This window comes from Perognathus longimembris, chromosome 12 (genome assembly GCF_023159225.1).
Source record: "Perognathus longimembris pacificus isolate PPM17 chromosome 12, ASM2315922v1, whole genome shotgun sequence".
Lineage (NCBI taxonomy): Eukaryota > Metazoa > Chordata > Mammalia > Rodentia > Heteromyidae > Perognathus > Perognathus longimembris.
In genome coordinates, this window is record NC_063172.1 from 8,746,107 (window position 1) to 8,767,938 (window position 21,832).

The 21,832-nt window shown below is 46.1% G+C and overlaps 1 protein-coding gene across 4 annotated transcripts in view; it reads left to right on the top strand.

Moving 5' to 3' along the window:
* Positions 1–21,832, top strand: part of Asap1 (ArfGAP with SH3 domain, ankyrin repeat and PH domain 1) — a 292,770-nt gene that overhangs the window by 259,417 nt on the left and 11,521 nt on the right. For 2 of the 4 annotated variants that reach the window (XM_048358418.1, XM_048358419.1), the window contains exons 23-27: positions 531–638; positions 2,744–2,972; positions 11,751–11,921; positions 17,873–17,942; positions 19,978–20,036. In XM_048358418.1, coding sequence (XP_048214375.1) covers positions 531–638; positions 2,744–2,972; positions 11,751–11,921; positions 17,873–17,942; positions 19,978–20,036 — 637 coding nt within the window. The remainder of the gene's footprint in view (positions 1–530; positions 639–2,743; positions 2,973–11,750; positions 11,922–17,872; positions 17,943–19,977; positions 20,037–21,832) is intronic. The other 2 variants (XM_048358420.1, XM_048358421.1) reach the window with 1 other exon arrangement.

Consider the following 21,832-nt stretch of genomic DNA (forward strand, 5'->3'; position numbering starts at 1 on the left):
TCCTAAGTACTGATTAGGGGCATATACCATCTTTCTCAGCTATACTTTTTCTTTTCCTTTTTTAGTGGTACTGAAATTTGCTTCAGGACCTCATGCTTGCTAGGAAGCCACGTCTCTAGCCCTAGTTTTTTATGCTTATTTTTAAGATAGTGAGTCTCACTTCCTGCTTGAGATGTGCCTGTACTACCATCTACTTATTTGAGGTTTTCCATCCTAGATGAATGACAAATGTCTGCAGATTTTCATTAAGATTGAGATAGAGTCTCGTGGTCTTCTGTCTAGGCTGTCCGGAAACTTTAAGTATTCCAGTCTCAACCTCCCAAATAGTTACCACATGCCACTGCACCCAAGTACGGGTTGAGAAGGAGGCTTATAAACTTTTCTTCCCAGGCTAAGATCTAACCATGACACTCCCATCCTCAGCCTCTGAAGCAGCTAAGATTATATAGGCATGAGCCACTGGATGTTTGTGTAAGACTGGAGTGTTCAGACATTGCAACTAAATGGTGTATACCGGCCATTCCTTCCAGCTTTCCCAGGCTAAATCTGGCAAGTTCAACCCACATGTTCACGTGGAGTATGAGTGGAATCTTCGACAGGACGAGATGGACGAAAGCGATGATGATCTGGATGACAAAGTGAGTGTGAAGAGAGGGCACCCCTCCCCGCATAGACCCGAGCCACCTCCCTGTGAGATGGATGGTTTGAGTCCTCTGACGGATATACCAGGACCATTGTCATCACTTGGTTTCTGACAGAGAAACTGAAGCAATGGGATAGAAAGAGAAAAAAACCTTGTCTAAGCTTGGCTCACATGATTGAGAGGGCTGCTGGACCAGCAGGCAACAAATCCCAGCAGGAATTGTGGCAGAGCTCAGGCCGAAGGCAGAACCCTTCACTGTCCAGGAGGCCCTTCGTCTTTTTTTTTTTTTAATTTTTATGTTTTACTGTTAATATAAAGGTGATATGTAAGTCAGATAATGAGTACATTTCTTTTTTGACAGTGTAACCCCTTCCCTCACTCTCTCCCACTTTTTCTCTCTCATCCCCACCCACGAGTTGTATAGTTCATTTTCAACCTAGTATCTTGTGAATACCACTGCTGCATTTTTTTGCCATTCTCACCACCACCACCACCACCACCCACCCACCTCCCGCCATTTCTGTGCCTTGGCCCTTTTTTTAAGCTCTTCACTACATGAAGCCCACTCACAGGCACTGTAAACCAAAAACAGTAGTCTCAAGCAATAGTCATATCTAAAAAATACCTACAGCAACACCCTCACTGATGCTTTACCAAATGTGTAGGACATTGGAACGTAGCCAAACTGCCACTAAATTAACCTTGAAAACAGCTAATGACTAAGTACTAAAAGTTGTTATTTATTGAGTACTTAAATTGACTAGGTTGTTCAACATCTATGTAATCTCAGACCAGCTTTCCCAAACACCAGTGGGAGTTACTGCTATTGTTCCCATTTCACAGAAGAGGAAGTTTACAAACAGAGTTTAACAGCTTGTGTGAAGCCAATGAGCTTGTAAAAACAGACTCTAGGATTAAATGCAGATAGTTTTGACTCTATTTGAAGTCACTCATAGTGATCGCCATGTGGCTGGATGGTCCCTCGGTGCCGGGCAGGTGGGAAGAATCATTAGACAGAGGCCCTGAAGCCAGTTAGTACTTGAAAAGGGTGTAATGGTCATCCTGTATGACAGCTAATATCCTGGAAAGTGTGGAGGATTCCCACGAAGTATCCAGAAGACTGAGCTCCACAGCCTTGGCAGACTGCACAGATGGCTGTCGAGGGAGTAGCACTGAAGACGGGTTTCTCAGGGTAGGTGGGTGTTGACCAGGGGGAGAACGGTATGGGCCATGGCTAGGGGCCTGGCAGAGCCTGGAAGTCTGGATAGTGAGAAATACCATGTGTAAAGACTGTACTCCTGGAGGGCGAAGCTGCCCTGTGGCAGGCCAGGTCAGGAAAGGAAACACTAGGCCGGGCTTTTATGCAAGCTGACGTTTAGTATCAGAAGAGCGAGGTTTCCTACAGGCTCAGGGCCGTTTAGGAAGTTGGTGCTACAGTGAGGTCAGTGAGTCCCTCACTAGGAAGGAGCTTGAGGACCTTTTGGCTTCTGGGCAGGCCACAGGGGCTCCAAATGTTGGCCAGTTGCTGACGTGGACAGGTGAGTGGCAATGACATCATCACAGCATCCTTTGCTGCTGCAACAGCAACAACACCGCCTGAGCAGTGGGAAATGGTTTGCAGTCTTAGAACTCGGGTGGGATGTTCACACTTGCGTGGTTGGCATGTAAGAGGACACCTCGATGCCATGCTGCGTATGAGTTGGCCTCCTAGAAAGACAAAGTGAGAAGAGAAGTGAAGATTGAGGGGATCTAAGCAGGGGTAAGAAGGTAGGAGAACGTATTACAGATGGGTGAGAACACTGGAGTGCGGGGTACGTGTCCTGCACAGGGAAGGTATTCATTCCTTCACTGTGGCCTTAGACTGCTTCACATGCTCTGCTTGCCCCACCCTAGTGTTCCCTAGTGGTTGCCAGTGATGAGGATACAGGAAGTAAAAGGGTAAAGGCCTCCTTGTCGTGCATGGCTGGGAGGCTCTGGGACAGTTCCTGACCTCTTCCTACAGCAGAGCTGCCGGAGCCCAGGTGACATCCAGAGCCCGTCCTGCGGCCTCCTTTGCATAGTCCCTGGTTATACCTCATCCACTGTTGTCTCATCCGCCAGCCGAGCCCAATCAAGAAGGAGCGCTCGCCCAGGCCCCAGAGCTTCTGCCACTCCTCCAGCATCTCACCCCAGGACAAGCTGTCACTGCCAGGGTTCGCCACTCCTCGGGACAAGCAGCGGCTCTCCTACGGAGCCTTCACCAACCAGATCTTTGTCTCCACGAGCACAGACTCGCCCACATCACCCACTTCAGAGGCGCCCCCTCTGCCACCTAGGAACGCCGGGAAAGGTATGACCGGAGATGGGCTTTGTGGCTCCCTCTCCAGAGAGCTGCTGTTCTGCCCAGCTTCTCAGCATGGAAGGAAGAATCTGAGGTCCATTTGAGTAGCAAGGCGTGGCCCACACTGTCAGGAACAGCATAAAGCAGGGACCTTGCCATCTGCCCGGCACCAGCAGCAGGACAAGCAGTGTAAGAGGCACACTTGGTGCATTGCCTCTTGATAACTTCACATAGGTCCTGTGAAGTGTGTATACTTTTGTGCCTGTTTTAGAGATGAGGAAACTAAAGCTTAAAGAGTTACAATGGCTTGTCGAAGGCCACACCACCATAAGAGATCTAGAGGTAAAATATAGTCTGAGATTCCCCATGGCTTCAAAACCTGTAGTCTTTGTAGTATGGCTGGAATGTGAGTTCCCAGGAAGGTTACCTACTCCTCCACACCAAGATACCTCTGCTGAAGTTGCTGATGTGCATAATCGTGATTAATGGTCACAAAACACTCACCTTACAGAGGCCTTAAGCCAAGCTCTTCCCATTCTTTGGACACCAGATGAGGTGGGTACTACAACTGTAGCATCCATGGGGACTGCCTAAGGTTCTCAGCTACTTGGGATTCTTCTCCAGGTCTTCTGTGAACCAAACCTGTAGTACTACACTCTTGCATGAGGTTTGTCTTCCCTGAGACAGGACCTGATCTAGAGAGAGCTCTCTTCCCAGAGGAGTGTTACGATACACATTATCAAATACCTCCACAGGGCTAGCTCCTTGAGCCAACGATCCAGCACCCCATTCTCAGCCACAATGTGCTATCTTATGTCTCCAGTCCGAATAGTGTGCACTGCTCAGGAAGTCGGTGTGCTCCCACTTATGCAGGGACAAGTTGAGGCACAGCAATGTTAATATCAAGTGTCACCCAAGTGAAGGGGAGAGTAGAGAGGTGCCTCAAGCTGCAGCTTTGAATTTGGTCTCTGCCAGTGAATTCACATACAGGATTCTCCCCATGTGCTCAGCCTGTGCTAGCCCAGGTTTGAAAGGCCTCATGGTGCACAATGCCATGCCTATTTGAATCACACTGGAGCTATTTTCTGGGAAATGTGAGCTTTATTCACAAGTGTTTTTTCAGAGCTTATTCTCCATTGAAATAGTGTTATAAATGGAAGCTGTGTTCTTTAGACCCCAAATGGCCTCATGGATCATAAAATAAAGCAGACAAGTAAAAATAAGGCTTTGCATGAACAGATCTCATCTAAGATAACCAGTGGCCTAATGGTAATAGCACACATAAGCCAGGGGCTGAACCTGCCAGTATTTCTTACCATCCTAGAACATTTTCTCTTAAATCACTAGCATATCACACTACAGGTGCATAGTGCTTAGCACTGACTGGGCTGCTGCTCCCCTTTGGGAAAGGATGCTCCCCAGCAAACAGGAGCAAGGGCTCCTCACTGTATCCTCCGGGTCACAGTGAGGAATCTCCAGGCCTAATAACATCAACAAGCAACTACCCAAAAGATGTCATATTCTCTAGTTATGATCACCAGCACAGTTCAGTAATCTCCAGCAGGCAAGGCTGGTCCCGGGTCGCAGGACCCCCAGGCCACGGAGAAACTGGAGCAACTGACACCAGAGTCCTGAGAGCCAGTAGATACTCACTTCCTTTCACCCCCCCTTCTGTAATTGTATCTCAATGTGGACCCAGAAACACATAAAATATTCTCTCTGGCTCAGTGCCATGCATATCTCTCCTGCCTTGAATAAATCCTAACCAGCTCTTTACCAAAGACCCAGAAGACAAAGAGCAAATTTATTTAGTGAGTCAGCTGCTGGAACAGGAGCTTAGAGACTTGGCTATAGCAACTATGGTCAACTAAGGATAGGCAGCTTATCCTTTCTCCTGAAAAAGAAAGCCCATAATGAACAGAAAAATCCCTCCCTGCTAACAGAGTCCTCCTGGCTGTTCCATTCAGAGCGGGACATCCGATTGAGAGCTCTGGCCTGTCTGCTGGTGAGACAGGAGCAGGGCAGCCTCTCGTGATGGTTATAAGGGACCTAGTGCCCTTACATGTGAAACTGGCAGTGTGTAGAACTGTGTTGTTAGAGGCATTGTTAACCATCAGCTGATGCTCTGTGTACAGACACGGTCCTTGTTTTGTGGCTTCCTATTGGAGCCACTGATCGAGAATGAGACTGTCTTGAATCCTGGTTTGGATTGCTCATTCTCCAAGCAAGTAAACCCTGGTCTCTATTTACAGCAGAAGTCATCTCCACAGCCTCAGATTTATGAATCTAAAGGGTGGTGGCTTCTTTGATGCATACAGATACTCGTGGCAAAGTTCCCACAGACAAGCAGAGTACAAAAAGAATGATAGAAAGAATTCTTCTGAGCCTAGCTTCGAAATATTTTCAAGAAACTCCAGCTGGCTCATCAAAATTCAGGATGTTTGGTCTAAATTACCATTAAGCAAAGCCCCCTTGTGTTTGAGCAGTCCTCGTCTCAGAAGAACTCAGCCACTCAGTCCCAAATTCACCATTCTTTAGGCTCATACAGAAACATTATGCTGCCTAACCCCTCTTCAGATGGGGAGGGGGCCCAGTCAGAGTAAATGAACACTACAAAATGAACTGTGTGTAGACATTTGTTGCTGGTGATCAACTATTCTCCGCCCGCTTACTTTGTTTTAAAGACTAGAAATAACTTTGTTTTTATCTTTACATTAAAGTGTTATAGAGAGCCAGATAGGGTGGCCTGCTGCTACAATCCCAGCTACGGAGAAGCATAGGTAAGAGGATCATGGTCTGAGGCTGGACCCAAGCAAAAATGCAAGATTCTATTCCAAAAATAACTGAAGCAAAAGGCTGGAGGCATGGCTCAAGTGGTACTGCACCAGCCTAGCAAGCAGGTTCGAATTCCAGTACTGTCAAAAAAAGGTTGATGCAAGATTAGGAGTCTGTGTACCATCATGTACGTAAGGAAACAGCCCCGGAAAAGTAAAGGAACTTACTTCAGGTCACTCGGTGCTGAAATGAATGGCTGTCAGACCAGATCTTCTAGTTCCTTCTTTCCCTTGTTGAGGGAGATGGTCCATCTTTCTCCTGCCTGGCTCATGACATTATCGTCAGAACCCAGTAAGAAAAAACAGGAAGAAAGCATTTTGTAAGAAGCAAAGCTTTCCATTGTTCTAGGAGACTTGAGTTGGGATTATTGGGCTATGACTAGAAATGTTTTTGGAGTGTGGAAGACTAGAGGGCAGCACAATGCTGCACTACCCTAGAGCAGGTGCTTGAAAATACGTTACTTCTGTTTGGTTGAGTTGATTTGACTACACTTTTAGGCAATTCTAAGCTTGAGAATTGTGAAGATTTTTTTTTTCAACCATTGTTCAACTCAGTTCAATTTAGTGCTCCCACCCACCCCCAAAATCCTGGGGCTTAACCTCGGGGCCAGGTACTATCCCTGAGCTCTTTTGCTCAAGGCTAGTGCTCTGACACTTTGAGCCACAGCTCCACTTCCTATTTTGTTTTGTTTTGGTACTTCTTTGGAGATAAGTCCCTGCGTTGGCTGATTTCCAATAGATCTCAGATCTTGGCCTCCTGAGTAGCTAGGATTACTTGGTGCCTTGTGTGTAATCATGCAGACATGAAATGACTACCTCACATTAGAGTAAATGAGAAGTCTATGAGACATCTCACTCAGCACCTGGTCTCTAGTACTCCACAGGGGATACTATCTGTCCTCTGCTGGGCCCAGTACCTCTGCAACTCTTGTGCTTTTAAGGAGGGAGTCCTTTCAATTATAGAGGCCGCACTGAAATCATACACCTACCAAATTAACACGTGCATTAAGTAGTGAAATCAGGCAGTTATAGGCCCAATTAAAGGTTTTATTAAATCTCATGAAACTGATTCCAAGAAGCACGACTTAAAAGAACAGTTTAAGCTTTTAGGAACATGAATGCAAATCATAGTTTTTTATTCCTATTGTTCATGAGATGAAGCCCTAAAATCAGGAATTATCAGCAGTGAATACTAACTCCATTTCACACTTGTCCAGTATAATGCAGACTTGTACCTCAAATAGCCTCAAGCTTCAGTCTGATAAAGCAGCAGTCTAGACAGAAGCAGCATGGTGCCTACCGTCCTGACATCGCAGTAGATGCTGATATTGACGAAGCCTTGGTGCCATGAAGAATGCACAGCCAAGGAGCTACTGTCGGTGGAGACAGCAACTAGATATCTTCATTAATCAAACAAAAGCAGTTTGATCTGTAGCAAGCTAGACAGCAGTGACTGGGTAGCCATGAATCTGAGAAAGCCTTTCAAACCTCATCTTCTCTTCTGAGAAATCTCCTTTCTCCAACCCCATGAGAGACTGGGATTTCTCCTCCATAATGGTCAGTATATATCTCATCCTAACATTTAAGTGATCCTGTTCAGTTTCAGGATCTTCATCTGGAAAATAAGAACTAGAGTCTGCCATGTGAATCACTGAATAGATCCCACACAGTAAAGTCTGTGATATGTCAAACACCTAACAAGCATTCCGAAAACATGAGTTCCATCCTAGGGCAGGTTTGGAGTTCAGAAAATATTTCAGGAAGAGTGATGGAATAGCTGCTCTTCCCAGAGCTGGTCATCAGGAGAAATGCTGAAATATACTGTCAGGCCAGTAGGAGGTACTGCAGAGCAGGAGCCAAGAGGGAAAAAAAAGAGGCTGCTTTCTCCTCTGCAGAGGATTCGTTTCAGTCTGACCTGGTTAGAGACAGAAGCCCTTGAAGACCGTAGGCATGAGTGAGTTGTCTCAGCATTCATAAAGCAGAGAATAATAATCTCATCAGTGTCAGAGCATGTCCCAGAAATATGTGGCAGGTTAAGGAAGGAGCATGTGTAAAACTGAACCAGATGTCCTGCAGAGTGAGGGTTGACTTGCTGAAAAATCTCTGTGTGAAATGTCTGCACCATTATACCAAATGCAGCTGTGAAAGCATTTTATACAACTGCTCCCAGTTTCCCCAGAGGTCTGTAACAGTAGAGGACAAAAGCAAATGGAAAGGGACGAGACTTCTCAGCTTACTGCAGCCACCTGCCATCAGGAAGGACATGGATAGATGATTCAGACAAGCTTAGGAAGCATTTTCCTATCACCAGCATGATTCATACACTGATGGCTTTAGTTTCCTGGTTGTTGTTTGTTTTAATCCTGTGCAAGACAGTTGAGTACAGTAGTTTGTCCTTGGTTCACATTGGATTTCTCTTTTGTGGAGGTGAGGGAATGCTTTTGTTTTGGCCTTTCTCAGTTTCTGGCATTCCTTTTTAAAGCACTGCACAAGCAGCCAGAGCATTGTACGTGAGCTTTGCCCTCGACAGTGGCCACTGCCCAGTGACATTGCCTGACACCAGGGTGGGAAAGGGGAAGCAGAGGAAATCCTGGTTATGCTTCTTGCATTCAGGGGTGTATGAGTAATTGTTGAAGAACTAGCCCTGAGCCACCAAGGTTCAGTACTTTGCTCTTGATCATGAGTGTCATAGAAAGATTGAAGGACCAAGGAATAACCAGTGCTGTTTTCCATGTCGAAATCAGCCAGCAGAGTAATACCACCCTTTGTCCTGCCCAGGCACAGTACAACACTTCCATGTTAGCATCCTGCCAAGACCTGCTACTGACTTACTGAAGTGCCCCAGCACTGTACTCGGTGCCTCTGTTTCCCCATCTGAATGTGGAGATGATGACATCCTTTGACACAGTTCTTATCCCCATAATTACACAGCATTACGTCCTCATCTACTTAAAGTGGTTAACATTAGCTTCTCATTCTTTTAAGCTCTGTATGTAAGTTAGGAGGAATATCTCCATTAGAAGATAGGTTGTACAACTTGGTGATTGTAGTACATCATATATTATTCTTGAAGTTTTCTAAAAGAATGTTTTAAATGGTCTCACCATAAACAAATTATAAACGTATGAAGCAATGAATGTTAGCTCAATTTAGCTATTCCAGAGAATATATATTTCAAGCAACATATTGAGCATGGTAAATAGGTGCGGTGCTTATTTATCAAAAAAAAATTTTTAAGATCAGTAAGAAATGGTGGTTGAAATTTCATTCATATTATCCGGAATTTTCTAGCTGTCACCACTCCTCCTGGGTGGCATGTGAAGGTTGGTAATTATATACTTGTACAGACAAATCTATCTAAACAGTCAAGGTGATTTTTCAAGCCATTGTCTATGAAGTTTCACAGTTGTACTTCTACTGAGTCTCCCAGATGGAGGACTTGATTTTCTGTGTTATTAAGAACCAGCTGTTCAGGCATTGGAAAAGCATCCTGGTTGCCGGCACCATGAATTGTCCCCATGGCTGTACCATGTGCCATCCACCAGCACTGGTAAAGGCAGTCTGCACCCCTCCCCTCCCCCCATGGCCCATACGATCTGGAGACTATCCAGAGCTTTTTAATCCTGTGGAAGTTCAGAGATGGGAGCAGTTCCTTCAGGACATAGGGGCTTGATTAGAGCAGGAATCTGGACAAGATTGCACCTTTTGCTGACCATTGAAAGATGAAGAGGTGGGGAAAGATACAGGTGAGGAGCTTGGTGGTGTCTTTGAGTGTTCAACACAGAGAGGGCAGGATGCCATTCAGAGAAAGAGAAGCACGCTGGTGCCGGGGCCAAGACTTCAGCCTTGAGGTCAGCAGGGTCTCTCCTGGATGTCACCTCACGTTGGGTCTGGCCAAGTTCCTGTACTCTCTGAGGCATATTCTGTTTGTTCTTTGTTGACTGGGTGACTCGAGGGTGTGGTTACTCTTCGGAATCATGTAAAGATTCAACATCATTTTGTTAGCATTTTGTCTATGGCGGTTTTTACTTCCAGATGGGATTTGGAACCTCAGTGACCTTTCTGGTGCACTGCATCAGAAAGTCCCTAGGTGGCGATAAGAAGTTGGTGAGAATCTCAGCATTGTCTATTATGTATTATGCATTTACTTCACAAGGAAAGTTAGACTTCTCCATAGTAAACTTACATTGTTTCTCTCCTGTGCCAAGCATGGGAAATGCTACCCTGGCTTTTAGAAAAAACAGCAGCATCTGTTGCTGGAATGAACACCTCCCCAGTCTCTGTCCCAGCACTGCCCCAGCTCCATCCCTCGTGTCTGTGGGCCCTTGATCTATATGCACAATGGTAACAGTACTAGACGCAGGTACCACCAAGGTGCTCATGAAAATCAAAAGAGGTAGCATATATACCTGAATTTTGAAAACTACAAAGCATTGTACAGATGCCAGGCCATAAGTTATCAAAATAAAATAATTTCTAAATTGTAGTAACTGGAATTATACTTAGGCATTGATTTAGAATAACCATAAGACTTTCATCATATATCAGTGAGACAAAAGAATAAACTATATAGCTATGACTATGCAATCCCTATGTAGATTATCATTTTACTGAGATTAATAGTATTTACTGCCAAGACTAGATTGCCTTTAAGAATTAAATCAACATTATTACTAACTGGTAAATCGATCATGAGAAATACCTACATTTATCCAGAAAAGGACACTCGCAATAATTGAAGTTTTTCTTTCAATACACAGAATGTAGAAAGCTCTTATGGAGCCTTTCTGGATCACCAGGTATCTATTATCCTGTGTTAAACATTTGGTGTGGCAGTGTTCTTAGCTTTTCCTTGTTTCTTTTTTTTTTTCTTTCTCTAAATGTCTGCAGAGGTAATTATTAATAGACATGATTAAAACATTCACCTGGTAATATTCCATAAAGAAACAGTTGTCCAACAGCCCAGCAAAATGCCTCACAGACACCAGCCACTTTAAGAGTATATACACTATTCATACGTGCTATTCCCATGGTGCTTTTGAAGACAGACTCCCTGTTGTTCACATTCAGTACACAGGTAGCTTAGGATTGCTAGAACAGTTGAGAACTAGCACACAAAATTGTTGGAGTTTTTCTTCCTTTTTTTAATCAGGTAATTTTAGATCTTTCAGAATTCAGAGAAGTCTCATTTAAAAATGAAAAGAAAATTCCAGTATGGTGACTAAAGAAAAACCTGGGGACATGGCGTAGTGGTAGAATGCTTGCCTAACAATTGCAAGGCCCTGAGTTCAAACCCCAAACTGTCTCCCCAAAAAAAAGTAGTTGGGAGGGGGGGGTGGGCATCCCATGATGAAAATATTCACCTGTTTGAACCTGTGGACTATTTATGGATCCGTTCCCACAGCTCCACTCTTCCTGGGCCGATTTTCCTGGTTGTGCTATATCCCTTCTTCCTTGGCAGGTTTTGTGATGATTCCAGTGAGTGGATAGTTTCAAATGTGTTTGTATTAGTTTGCCCATGCTTGGTGAATGATTATCTAAACCCCCTAGCCTTCTGTATGGATTCGCATTTTTACTGTTTTGTTTGTTGTTATTTTGGATTTTGTTTCAATTTTGTTCTTGAGACGATATCTCAGAACACAGCCCAAGTTATTTACAAACTCATAGTCCTCTTGTCTCAGCTTCCCAAGTAGCTTGTATTACAGGCCTTTGTCACCCAGCGTGGCTAAAGTTTTGTTCCTTGAACGCACACATTCTCCTTTTCTTTGTATCAGTTTTTAACCATCAAGTTTTTAGACTTTGTAAGTCACTGGATTGGTAAACGTGGCTTGCCCCGCCTTTGGCTTTTTGTCTCTGTGTCGTACCACATTTTGATGTGTGAGATTGCATACTGTCCGTTCATGTCTGTGAGCCTGGGATTAACCTTCCTGCCCCCATTCAATTTCCTTTCCAGGTCCAACTGGCCCACCTTCAACACTCCCTCTAAGCACCCAGACCTCTAGTGGCAGCTCCACCCTCTCCAAGAAGAGACCTCCTCCCCCACCACCCGGACACAAGAGAACCCTGTCTGACCCTCCCAGCCCACTACCTCATGGGCCCCCAAACAAAGGCGCAGTTCCTTGGGGTAAGTTTTCTTGAAGTCAGAGCCAGAGCTGCCCAGGGCCAGGCAGAATGCGGGGGGGCTCCATTGGGCACTGAGCAGTTAAGCGTATTCAGAGAGTGAACCCAACCCCTGCCCACTGGATGAAGATTTAGATATGTATGATTACGGTTATATCTGCCGCATAAGGCCAAGGAGCATTTTGAAAACATTTGGGGACATCAAAAGCTGATATTAGCTATAAGTACCGTTGTGCTTAAGTCCCTCATATCAAATGGCACGGCACCTGCTTATAACCTAAGCACATATACTTTTAGTCATCTCTAGATAACTTATAATCTAATGTAATTTAAGTGTTGTGTACAAATTCTATACACATTCCATACAAATGCTTTTGATCCCCAGCTGATTGGCTTCACAGATACTGAGAGTCCAGTCATCGTAAGAAGTGCTAAGCACATCCTAAATCTCCAACAATCCTAACAGCAGCTCTGCGAGGCGGTGCTGTTAATCCCACAGGAGAGGAAATGCAGGTCCATTCTCACAGTAGTCAGAAGGGTTTTCATACAAAACAGGATCAGGTTATAGTCACTCTTCGCCTTCACACCTTGAAGAATTTCCTACTGAGCTTCAGTTGGATGCACACTCCTTATGCCAGGGCCTCACCCCTCTGCTCTACCACGGGCTGTCCTTCCCATCCTGGCCACCTCCCCGCACTTTCCCTCCCAGGGCCCCCTCACTCCCTGCACTCACCCTGCTCCTTGGAAGCCTGGCTCCCTGTTGGTCTTCTGCTCTCAGCTTGCATCTCTTTCCCCTGACCCTCATCCCTCAAATTGCTGACTTCTTCCCCAGCACGGCGAGAAACCCTCGAGGTTGAAAAGCCCTTGTTGTGTCTGTCTCCCCATCTAGAATGTGCGCTCACACATGCAGCCCTTGTCTGTCTTGTCCTCACCTGTGTCCGCTGAGCCTGGGAGGGTGCCTGGAGCACACGAGGTAGTCAGGAATCTCCTGAGAATGAATACCTCATCCATCAGCTTCCTTAATAATCAGTTCAGAGCCGCCGACTGCAAAGGAAAGAGTTTTATATACAAAACTGAGTCTTCCTGCTAGCTTGCCACTGCCCAGCAGGGTCTTGGCCCACAGAAGTTCTGCGGAATGAACTTGCGGGCCTGTGTGTCTCATTTCTTCCTGTCCAGGAGTTTCTTTTTTTTTTTTTTAAGTTGTGTGTAACAATGTAGATGAGTAATACAGCCTTAATGTTTTAAATGACTTACCCAAAAACATACCTCAAGTATTTTGAATTTTTTGTTGTCAGGAAAAAAGACAATCTACTTACAAATTGGCAAACCTTTTCACCCAAATTGTGTGTGTGTGTGTGTGTGTGTGTGTGTGTGTGTGTGTGTGTGCGCCATTCATTATCTGACTCAGTTTATTTGAGATGCCTACCATTCATGCGGCTTGGCCTTCTTAGTCCATGTGCTCACAGGGCTCATTGGTCCAGTGAGGTCCCATGGAGTAAACAATTGAAGTGCATGTTGTTTGCTGTCAGGGCAGCCATAGTAAGCAGATACTATAGAGATGCTGGAAAAGATGCTGCAGAAGAGGAGACATTTGAGGTTGGTTCCTTTTTAGTTTCGAGGAAAATCAAGGCCTGTGGGCACATCTGTACAGAAACACCGGCCACCTCTTCGCCACACTTAGAGCCTTGCATTCAAGATTCATCAGTTTGTCAAGAAGGTTTCCCCCAAAATACTCCACCGAAAGTCACAGGTTTCCTGTATAGATTTTCATATCACAATTTAACCTTTCCAAATTTAAATGAAGTTTGATCCTCTTTAATGTTTTTGTTTAGTTTACCGTGCTTGTATCCACCTGGCAGAGGCCCAAACACTCTCAAATAAATTTACCAAATTCGTATTTTCTGGCTTAAAAATCATGGCTTTTTAAAGTTTCCCCTTTCTCTCCATTCAGTAGCAGAACTGGCATCTGGCCTTCCTTCATCTCCAGTGTTGGCAGAGCGGGGGCCTATTCCCCACAAAACAGATTGTTACCAACTTTAATAGAAGTTATTGCCTGCATATCTGGAAGCAGTGGAGCCTTTCATGAATGTGGCCCAAAAGTATCTACTGTACACCCTTGCCTGCAGCCAGCCCTAAAGACTGCCCTTAGCAAGAGTGACACTTGTCCACATGACACAGCCTTGGTGACCATTCACAAATAACCCTGTTAGTTCTGGAATCATCATCAAGGCTGCTGTTTGTGCAGCACGTATGAGAGGTAGACTCACCTGCAGACACAGGTTAGAAATGGAAGTGTGTCTGTGGCATGTGCATAGCTGGACTTCTCATCAGCAGGTTAAACTTGGCTCTGATCCTGATGTCTGTACTTTATTGAGCTTGTCACCTGTGTTGTGTTAACTTTGTGTTCCATGAGCCAAAGGCAGAGATCAAACCGGTCACTGACGACACAGAGAAGGCTAGTCCCTTGGGCAGCATCTTCCCTGGGTTCCTCCGTTCCTTTGAACCCTGCCACCTCTAGAGACCTAGGCCTCTGAGGTACACACACAAGCTAAGGAGATAGCAGAGGACGAACTTATTCATTTTCCCCAGACCTCACCATCTACCTCCAGAACAGGGTATGTGTGCCAGATGAAATATAAGCAGGTTCTCAGACCATGTTCTTTTCTTGCCAGGCCAAGTGCTCACTCATGCTATGCCCTCAGCCTAGAATGTCCTTTCCTCCGTCTCCCTGGGCTGATGCTTATTCATCATAGCCCTGCTGTCCTGGGACTTGGTTAAAAAAAAAAAAAAAAAGGTCCAGCCCAATACCACCCCCTAATACCAACACACACACACACACACACACACACACTTACTCACTGCATCTGGCCCAGCTTAAATAGCAAGGAAATGAAGACAAAGAAAGAGTAAAGCTAGCAAAATAAGATGAAGTCTGGGACTGTGATCTCAGTGTTCATAACATCAGGTCAGATGCTGTGGCTGAAAATGGGCTGCGGATAGGACAGTGCAGGAGGCTCACAGGAAAAAGCAGAGGAGGAAACACAACCTTTCAACTTGTTCTTGCACCTGAGATTCTTGGAATGAACACCAGACAATTCCCCCTGGGGATTTTTCACCCTTCAGCACTGAGAGACATTCCTGCAGCCCACATTATTGGAGACCATGTGTGCACTGAATGTTCCCGAAGCCTGCGTTCTGGCCCACATTCTACTAATCCCTGCCTAGTTGACCACTGGCATGTAAAAACTGTAGACACAGACATAGATAGATTTTTAGTGGAGATAGAACAGGTAACTTGTTCTTACGCGTTTGTGCCATTGCAGCCATCCTTAAACATAGGGACTATTGTCCTTGTTCCCCAGTGTACAGATAAGGATCGGTATACGTGGAAGACAAACGATTTGCTTACTAACACACCCTGAGTGACCTCAGAACTGAGATGCGATTCTGATTCCAAAGCACATAACTAGCCCGCTGTTAAACCTTTCTGGGATCTGTTTTCAGTGTCTTTCTGAGCCGATGCTCTGGCTTTCTCCATCAACTCAGCCTGCAACTTGTGAGCTATGTAAGTGGCCAAGAGTCATACACACATCTGTATGGCATACCAAGGACCTTTTCCAAGTTGCGTAGAGGAAAAATCACAGGAGGATTTCACTGCTTCCTTATTTTTGCTCTTCATCTTCTTGTTCAGCACCCTCGAATTTTCTCTCAGCCAAGCTTTTCTTCCCCAGCACAGCAGGTAGCCTTTGCCTTGCTGTGAGAATGGCAGCATTACTGTCGGTCCATCGCAGATGGCTTCCCACCCAAGTGTGGAAGGTCACACCGTGGGAGAGGTTGAGTCCTTTCTGCCACAGGAGCCTGTCGGTGCTGGGAAGCTGGGAAGCAAGGTCACACAGGAGGAACTGTCGTGGAGCTGCTCACCCACTGAGTGTGTCAGCACCCAAGAGCTTCGGGGAATGATTCATGTCACGTTTCCCGTACTGTTTCCGGCACTGTGCCCTACAAGCCCTAGTCCGTCTCTCTGTGCTCACAACCACCTGGTGTCGTGGGCCCAGTTGTTAATCCTGCTATGTAGACGAGGTGATAGAAGTTAAGCAGCACAGTGTCCTGTGTCGTCAGCGGCACATCTGGAATTCAAGCCCTGTGTCTCCTCCAGAGCCACATTGGTAACCTTTCCCCAGGAGGGCGCTGTCAGGAGAGACAATTCTCAGAAAGTGACTTTGAGTCCGTGGGAATTCACCAAGAGTGAGCAGGGGCAGGCCCTGGGGTAGGGGAGAAGAGTGGCAAAGTTACACTGGCATTAAAATGGTGTCTTTGGCAAGTCACTGTAAGTGGCCAGGTACACGAGTGTGTTAAACGTCACCTGTTGGAAATGCCTCCTGCCTTGAAAGGGATCAGCCGGGCGGCTAGCTGTGCATTCCGCAGACATTCACTGCGAGGCATCAGTCCAGTCTGAAGCACGCGGATTGCTGCTCAGCTATGTGGACTCAACATGGAGCACAGTGCCAGAGATGTCTGCCTTTCAGTGGCTCCTGAGAGACCCAAAGATGTCCTAAGTGCTGGGCTTGGGGCATGTGGAAGTACATAGATGTTAGGAGGAGTATCTTACTCAAATGAAACAGAATCAGGTGTAGAGAGGTCTTTGGTGCTGGTAAGGCAAGCTTAGCGTGTTCCTTTTTGTCTCCACGTCCTGGAGCTGACAGAACAATCTGCTCGGGAGCTCATCAGCATCTCCGCACTGCCAGCCTCTCCCATGGAGAGGGCTTGGTCAAACTTCAGTGGGACTTCAGAGCTCAGACCCAGGAGGCAGCTGGCTCTGTGTCCCAGCACTAATTATTGAGCACATTACTCTCCTTCTCTATATGTTTATTCATGTATGAAATGGAGGAGGTGATTATTTCTCACGAGCACAATTACCTGGAGCTTCTGGCACAAGCACACAGACTTGAGGTCAGGACTCACATGCCTGCAGCCACTTGTGCGTTTGGCCTCATTTCCTTGTCTTTAAAAAGCCGAACACCAGGCCAGTCTCCTGTGCTGCGAGCAAGAGCGGCAGGCCCGATGAGAAAGTATTCTGAGGGCAGCTGATGGTCAGCTTCTCCTGTCCAGCTTCCTCCAGGCACTGGCAGCAGAGGGCCCCAGTCTTGCCCGCCCTGCCACCCCCACTCCGGAGCGGTCACAAGAAAGCCCACTGTTATTCTAACTCACCTTTTGCCCTTCTCCTGGGCTCCTGGGCTCAGTGCACGTCTGCCTTCCTGTGTCTCTGGTTTCGCTACTGTTCAGGCTCAGTGTCCTGCAAGGACAGCATTTCCTACCCCCTCACTGGGTAGATTTTACACACGATTTCCTCCTCATTTTCCCAGCGGCCAACCCGACTCAGTGCTCTTGTGACTCCATGTGATTGTGTAGTTCCTGTGTGTCTCTCGAGCCAGATCCAAAACTCTTTTGAGTATAGTGTCACTATTCCTTCCTGCCTGCCTGCCACTTGGCATTCATCCCTTGCACATAGTAGATGCTTAGTGAATGTTAACATACCAATGAATGGTAAGCTAGTGAGCGGCAGAGGTGAGGACTGCCTGTGATACTATGATATTGATTGATGCCTGGCTGATACTAACCACACGCATGCCCACACTTAGGGGCTGGGCCTGTCATCTGATGGGCTACTAGAGGTGAGTCTCAGCATGCCAGTCTCTGCTGAGACCAATCCAAGCATCAGACACTGATCCAGTGATCTGAGAGGCCTGGCCAACAGGAAGGCTGCTCACCTTGCTGATATTCTTTGCCTACAATTAAATGAAGAGCAAAGCCCAAAGCAGTTCTTACTTTTTTTATTATTCTGAATTTAAAATGCCTCCATGGGCATAAGGGGCACGATTCCACGTCCCCCTCCCCCCCACCATGCTTCCTGTCCATGTCTGAGGTACAGCTTTCAACTTTGCATTCTCGTTGTAGGTAATGATGTGGGTCCGTCGTCTTCAAGTAAGGCCGCGAACAAGTTTGAGGGGCTGTCTCAGCAGTCAAGGTGAGCTCCCCCCGGCGCTTGCTCATAGTTGCAGTGGACTGAATTCTAGAAGTGGCTTTTAGTTGTTTTCCCGACAGTACTCCAAGTGTGGTGAGCTCACAGTGCAGGTCATGATGGGACAGTGAATGCTCATTGGGTTTGCATCAGGTTCCTGGGCTGTAACAGAACACCCTAGCTTGCCATAGGTCTGCCACCCTGCCCTGTCCATAGAGTGACTGGCAGCAGAGCCGCCATTCCCTGCTGGCGAGTCAGGCCTATAGTGGTCTGGACCGAACCCCGGTTGAGCCTTAAAAGTGTATTCGTGATGTTGTAATAAAGTAATTTTGTTCCTTTTCTTCTTGACCCTTTGAAAGAGTGAAATGGAAAGGTACTCCCCCAGACAATCCAATGCCCTGGAGGTCTTCACACAGACATGGGGACTCCTTCTTCCTGGGTTCCCAGTTCGCAAGGTGTTTGTGGCTGGGCTGGACACTGTCCCTGAAGCTGGGGTGCCTTGGTAGACCTTCCCGAGGCAGTGTTCACAGAGCTCCATCTCAGATGGTTTCCTCTAACAGTGGAACTGAGATCAGGACCCAGAGCCACTTCTAGATAGGAAACTTCCAGCTGGGGCCAGGGTAAGGGGCTGATTTGGGGCGCCTATTGAATATATGAAAAGAAAGAAATTTTATTTTTGATAATACTAAGGTTTAGCGCCATGCACTTGTTAGGCAGGTGCTCTACCACTTGAGCCACACCCTTTTACTTTAATTGATTTTCTTTTTTCAGGTAGGGTCTCAGGCTTTTGTGTTTCTTAAATCCTCCTTCCTCCGCCTCCTGTGTAGCTGGGATTGTAGGCATGAATCTCTATTTCCAGCTTGTTTCATGAGATAGCTACTCACTTACTCTTTTCCCAGCTTGTCCTCATGCTGTGGTTCTTCCCTCCCCATAGCCGGGACTGGAGATGTACACCACATCCGAACCTCCCTTTTCTTTCTCAATGCTGCTGTTTTCAGCTGTATACAGGTAGTTCAAATTGCCATCGTCTTCAGTTTCACCAGTGAGAAAAAAGTGGTTCGGAGGCAGCATGGCTGTCAGAACTGTCTCTCCCTCCCTCCACACTCCATGTCCTAGATCCCTCCCTACCCTTGGCCTGAGTTTGTTCTCAGTCCTCCAGCCCTCAGACATGCATCGCCTCATCTCCATGCATGTTGAGAGCCAGGCAGAAGACGATCACACAGGTGTCGCACCTCCCCTGAACTCTTGAGGGTTGGCTAGTGGGTTGGCTTGTTCTTAAGCAGTTGGGATAAAGAAGGATGAGTCCAGAGGCCCTAGGTCATGGCATGGCCACTTGATTCTGCTGCTCCTTGTGTGCACAGCCTGGGACCGCCAAGTGCTGTCCTGGCCTCTCGTTAAAGCCAAATCGATGCTTGAGTTTGATTATTCGAATAGGAAGCCTGGTACTCACTTCGACGACGGATTTGGGCTTTTTTTTTTTCCTCCTCCTTATTTACATGTCCTTCACAAGGAAGCCCCAGCCACAGCAAGCCTGAAGGCTTGAGAACACAAGCTGTGTGATGTGGAAGGGAGCACTCAGGGCCCACATCGCTTGATTTCACTTCCACCACTGACCGGCCTGGAGACCCCCTGCTGGGCAGTAACACACTACACACCTCAGTTTCCCTACCTGAAAATGGGGGATGAGGGGCTGCTTTGTGGAATCAAAGGAGAGAGGGAGTACTGTACAATACATAGGAGCCACATTTTCACCTCGGGAAAGAGCCATGGTGTAGGTTTGGCTTTATCATTAGTGGGTTTCACACACACACACACACACACACACACACACACACACACACACACACACCCTTTCCCTATATTTCACCAGCAATGCAAACTGAAACACAGAAAGTAGACACTCATTTTTTGTTTAAAAAAAAAAACGCTGAAAGGAGCCTCTCTAAGAAAATTTATCAGTGCCTTTCGTTAATTTAAATAATCATTCTCTGTTTGTGTTGTGGCCCACTTAGATTGTAACTGACTGTTGTTTATTAATTAGCACCAGTTCTGCAAAGACTGCCCTTGGCCCAAGAGTTCTTCCCAAACTACCTCAGAAAGGTAAGATTCATCTTCTTTGTGTCCACAGTAACTAAATTGTCGCCACATCGGCTGGGGGCAGGGGTCTCTTCTCTGTTGTTCACTCGTCTTCCCAATGTCTAGAGCAATACCAGGCATGTAGCATGTGGTGGAGGCCCAGGAAGAAACAGAGAGCCACCCTACTTACAGATTCCTTACATGTGGTTTCAACCAAGCATGGTTGAAGACAATAACTCTTTTAAATCAAAGAAAACTTGAAATTCCCACACACATGCTCACATGCTCTGTACAGCTCCAAGGATGCAGCAAAGCTCCTAATCCCACATTATTTCAATTGTGTTTAAATTGTTGGGTGAAATATGCCTTCCAAAAATCAGTGTCCCCAAAACAAGGTAAAAAACAAACAAACATGTTAACATGTTTAAGTGATAAAGTTAAAATCTGAGATTTTTATTTTTTCTGAAAAGGCAGCCTGCCTTTAGCAGAAGTGGGATTATGGGAAAATGAGTCAAGCATCTAAAGTACAGCACTGAACTCTGAGCATGCGCGGGTTTTTTTTTTGGCAGCTGTCTTCTTGGAACTGGAGTCCTAGATATCATGGATCTGTTGTATTTATAAACTCAAAAGTCTGTGAGTTGTAAGACCCTATACAACACATTGTTAGTACCCCCAGGGGCCTTTCTTTCCCCTGTTAGTCTTGATCAGAGAGACTTAGGAGACAGTCTGAGCTCTTGCACTCATTCACTTTTGCCACAGCTTCACTTTCTGGCTTTTCAGTGGTTAATTGGAAATAAGAGTCTCACTGATTTTCCTGCCTGAGTTGGCTTCAAACTGCAATCCTCAGACCTCAGCCTCCTGAGTAGTAGGATTACAGGTGTGAGCTACCAGCCGAAGCAGCCCCGCTGCACCTCCCTGACAGCTTACAGCTGGGCGTTCTTCTTCATGTCTCCTCTGTCTTCTACGGGTTGTTTTCTAAGTGTGTTTTTTTTTTTTTTTTTTTTTTTTTTGCCAGTCCTGGGGCTTGGACTCAGGGCCTGAGCACTGTCCCTGGCTTCTTTTTTTGCTCAAGGCTAGCACTCTGCCACTTGAGCCACAGCGCCACTTCTGGCCATTTTCTGTATATGTGGTGCTGGGGAATCGAACCCAGGGCCTCATGTATATGAGGCAGGCACTCTTGCCCCTAGGCCATATCCCCAGCCCCTAAGTGTGTTTTGTTTTTAAGGTGAAGTTTTATTTGATTCACTCCATATCCCTTGTTTGGCCATTTCCTCCTTAAGTGTAAGCTAAATGCTTGTTCTATATTCAGAACAAGAGTTCTGATATGAGGAATCTTGGCTCAAGGAACCCTGCTTAACAAAATAATGATAGCTGTATGCTTAGAGAATGCTTGCAGCCTGCTAGGTCCTGTCAGTGAATTCTTTACATAGCTTAACTCGTGTAATTCTCATGACAGCTGTTCAAGGTAGAGTTAGGGTTGAAGAAGTTGAAGCCCACAGTCATACGGCTAATAAGAGGTTGAGCTAAGTTGGCGATGTCCTGAGTATCTAAAGTGCTCCTCTCCAGAGCGATACAAAGAGCTGTGAAAATGGGTCAACTTTGACATTGTGGCAATGGGATAGGATGCAGCTGGTAAAGAGAATGACTTGGCAGACATCTTAAGCAGGGAACACAAGCTTTCAGACCATCAGTGTCTGCATTGTACTCTGATACGCTCATTGGCATGTGTGTATCATCACCAAAAGACAGGGGTTACCTTGCAGGGGGTGATGGAAGAAGTTTTGTATTTCCTGCTGCATGAATCATATAAAATGGTTTTG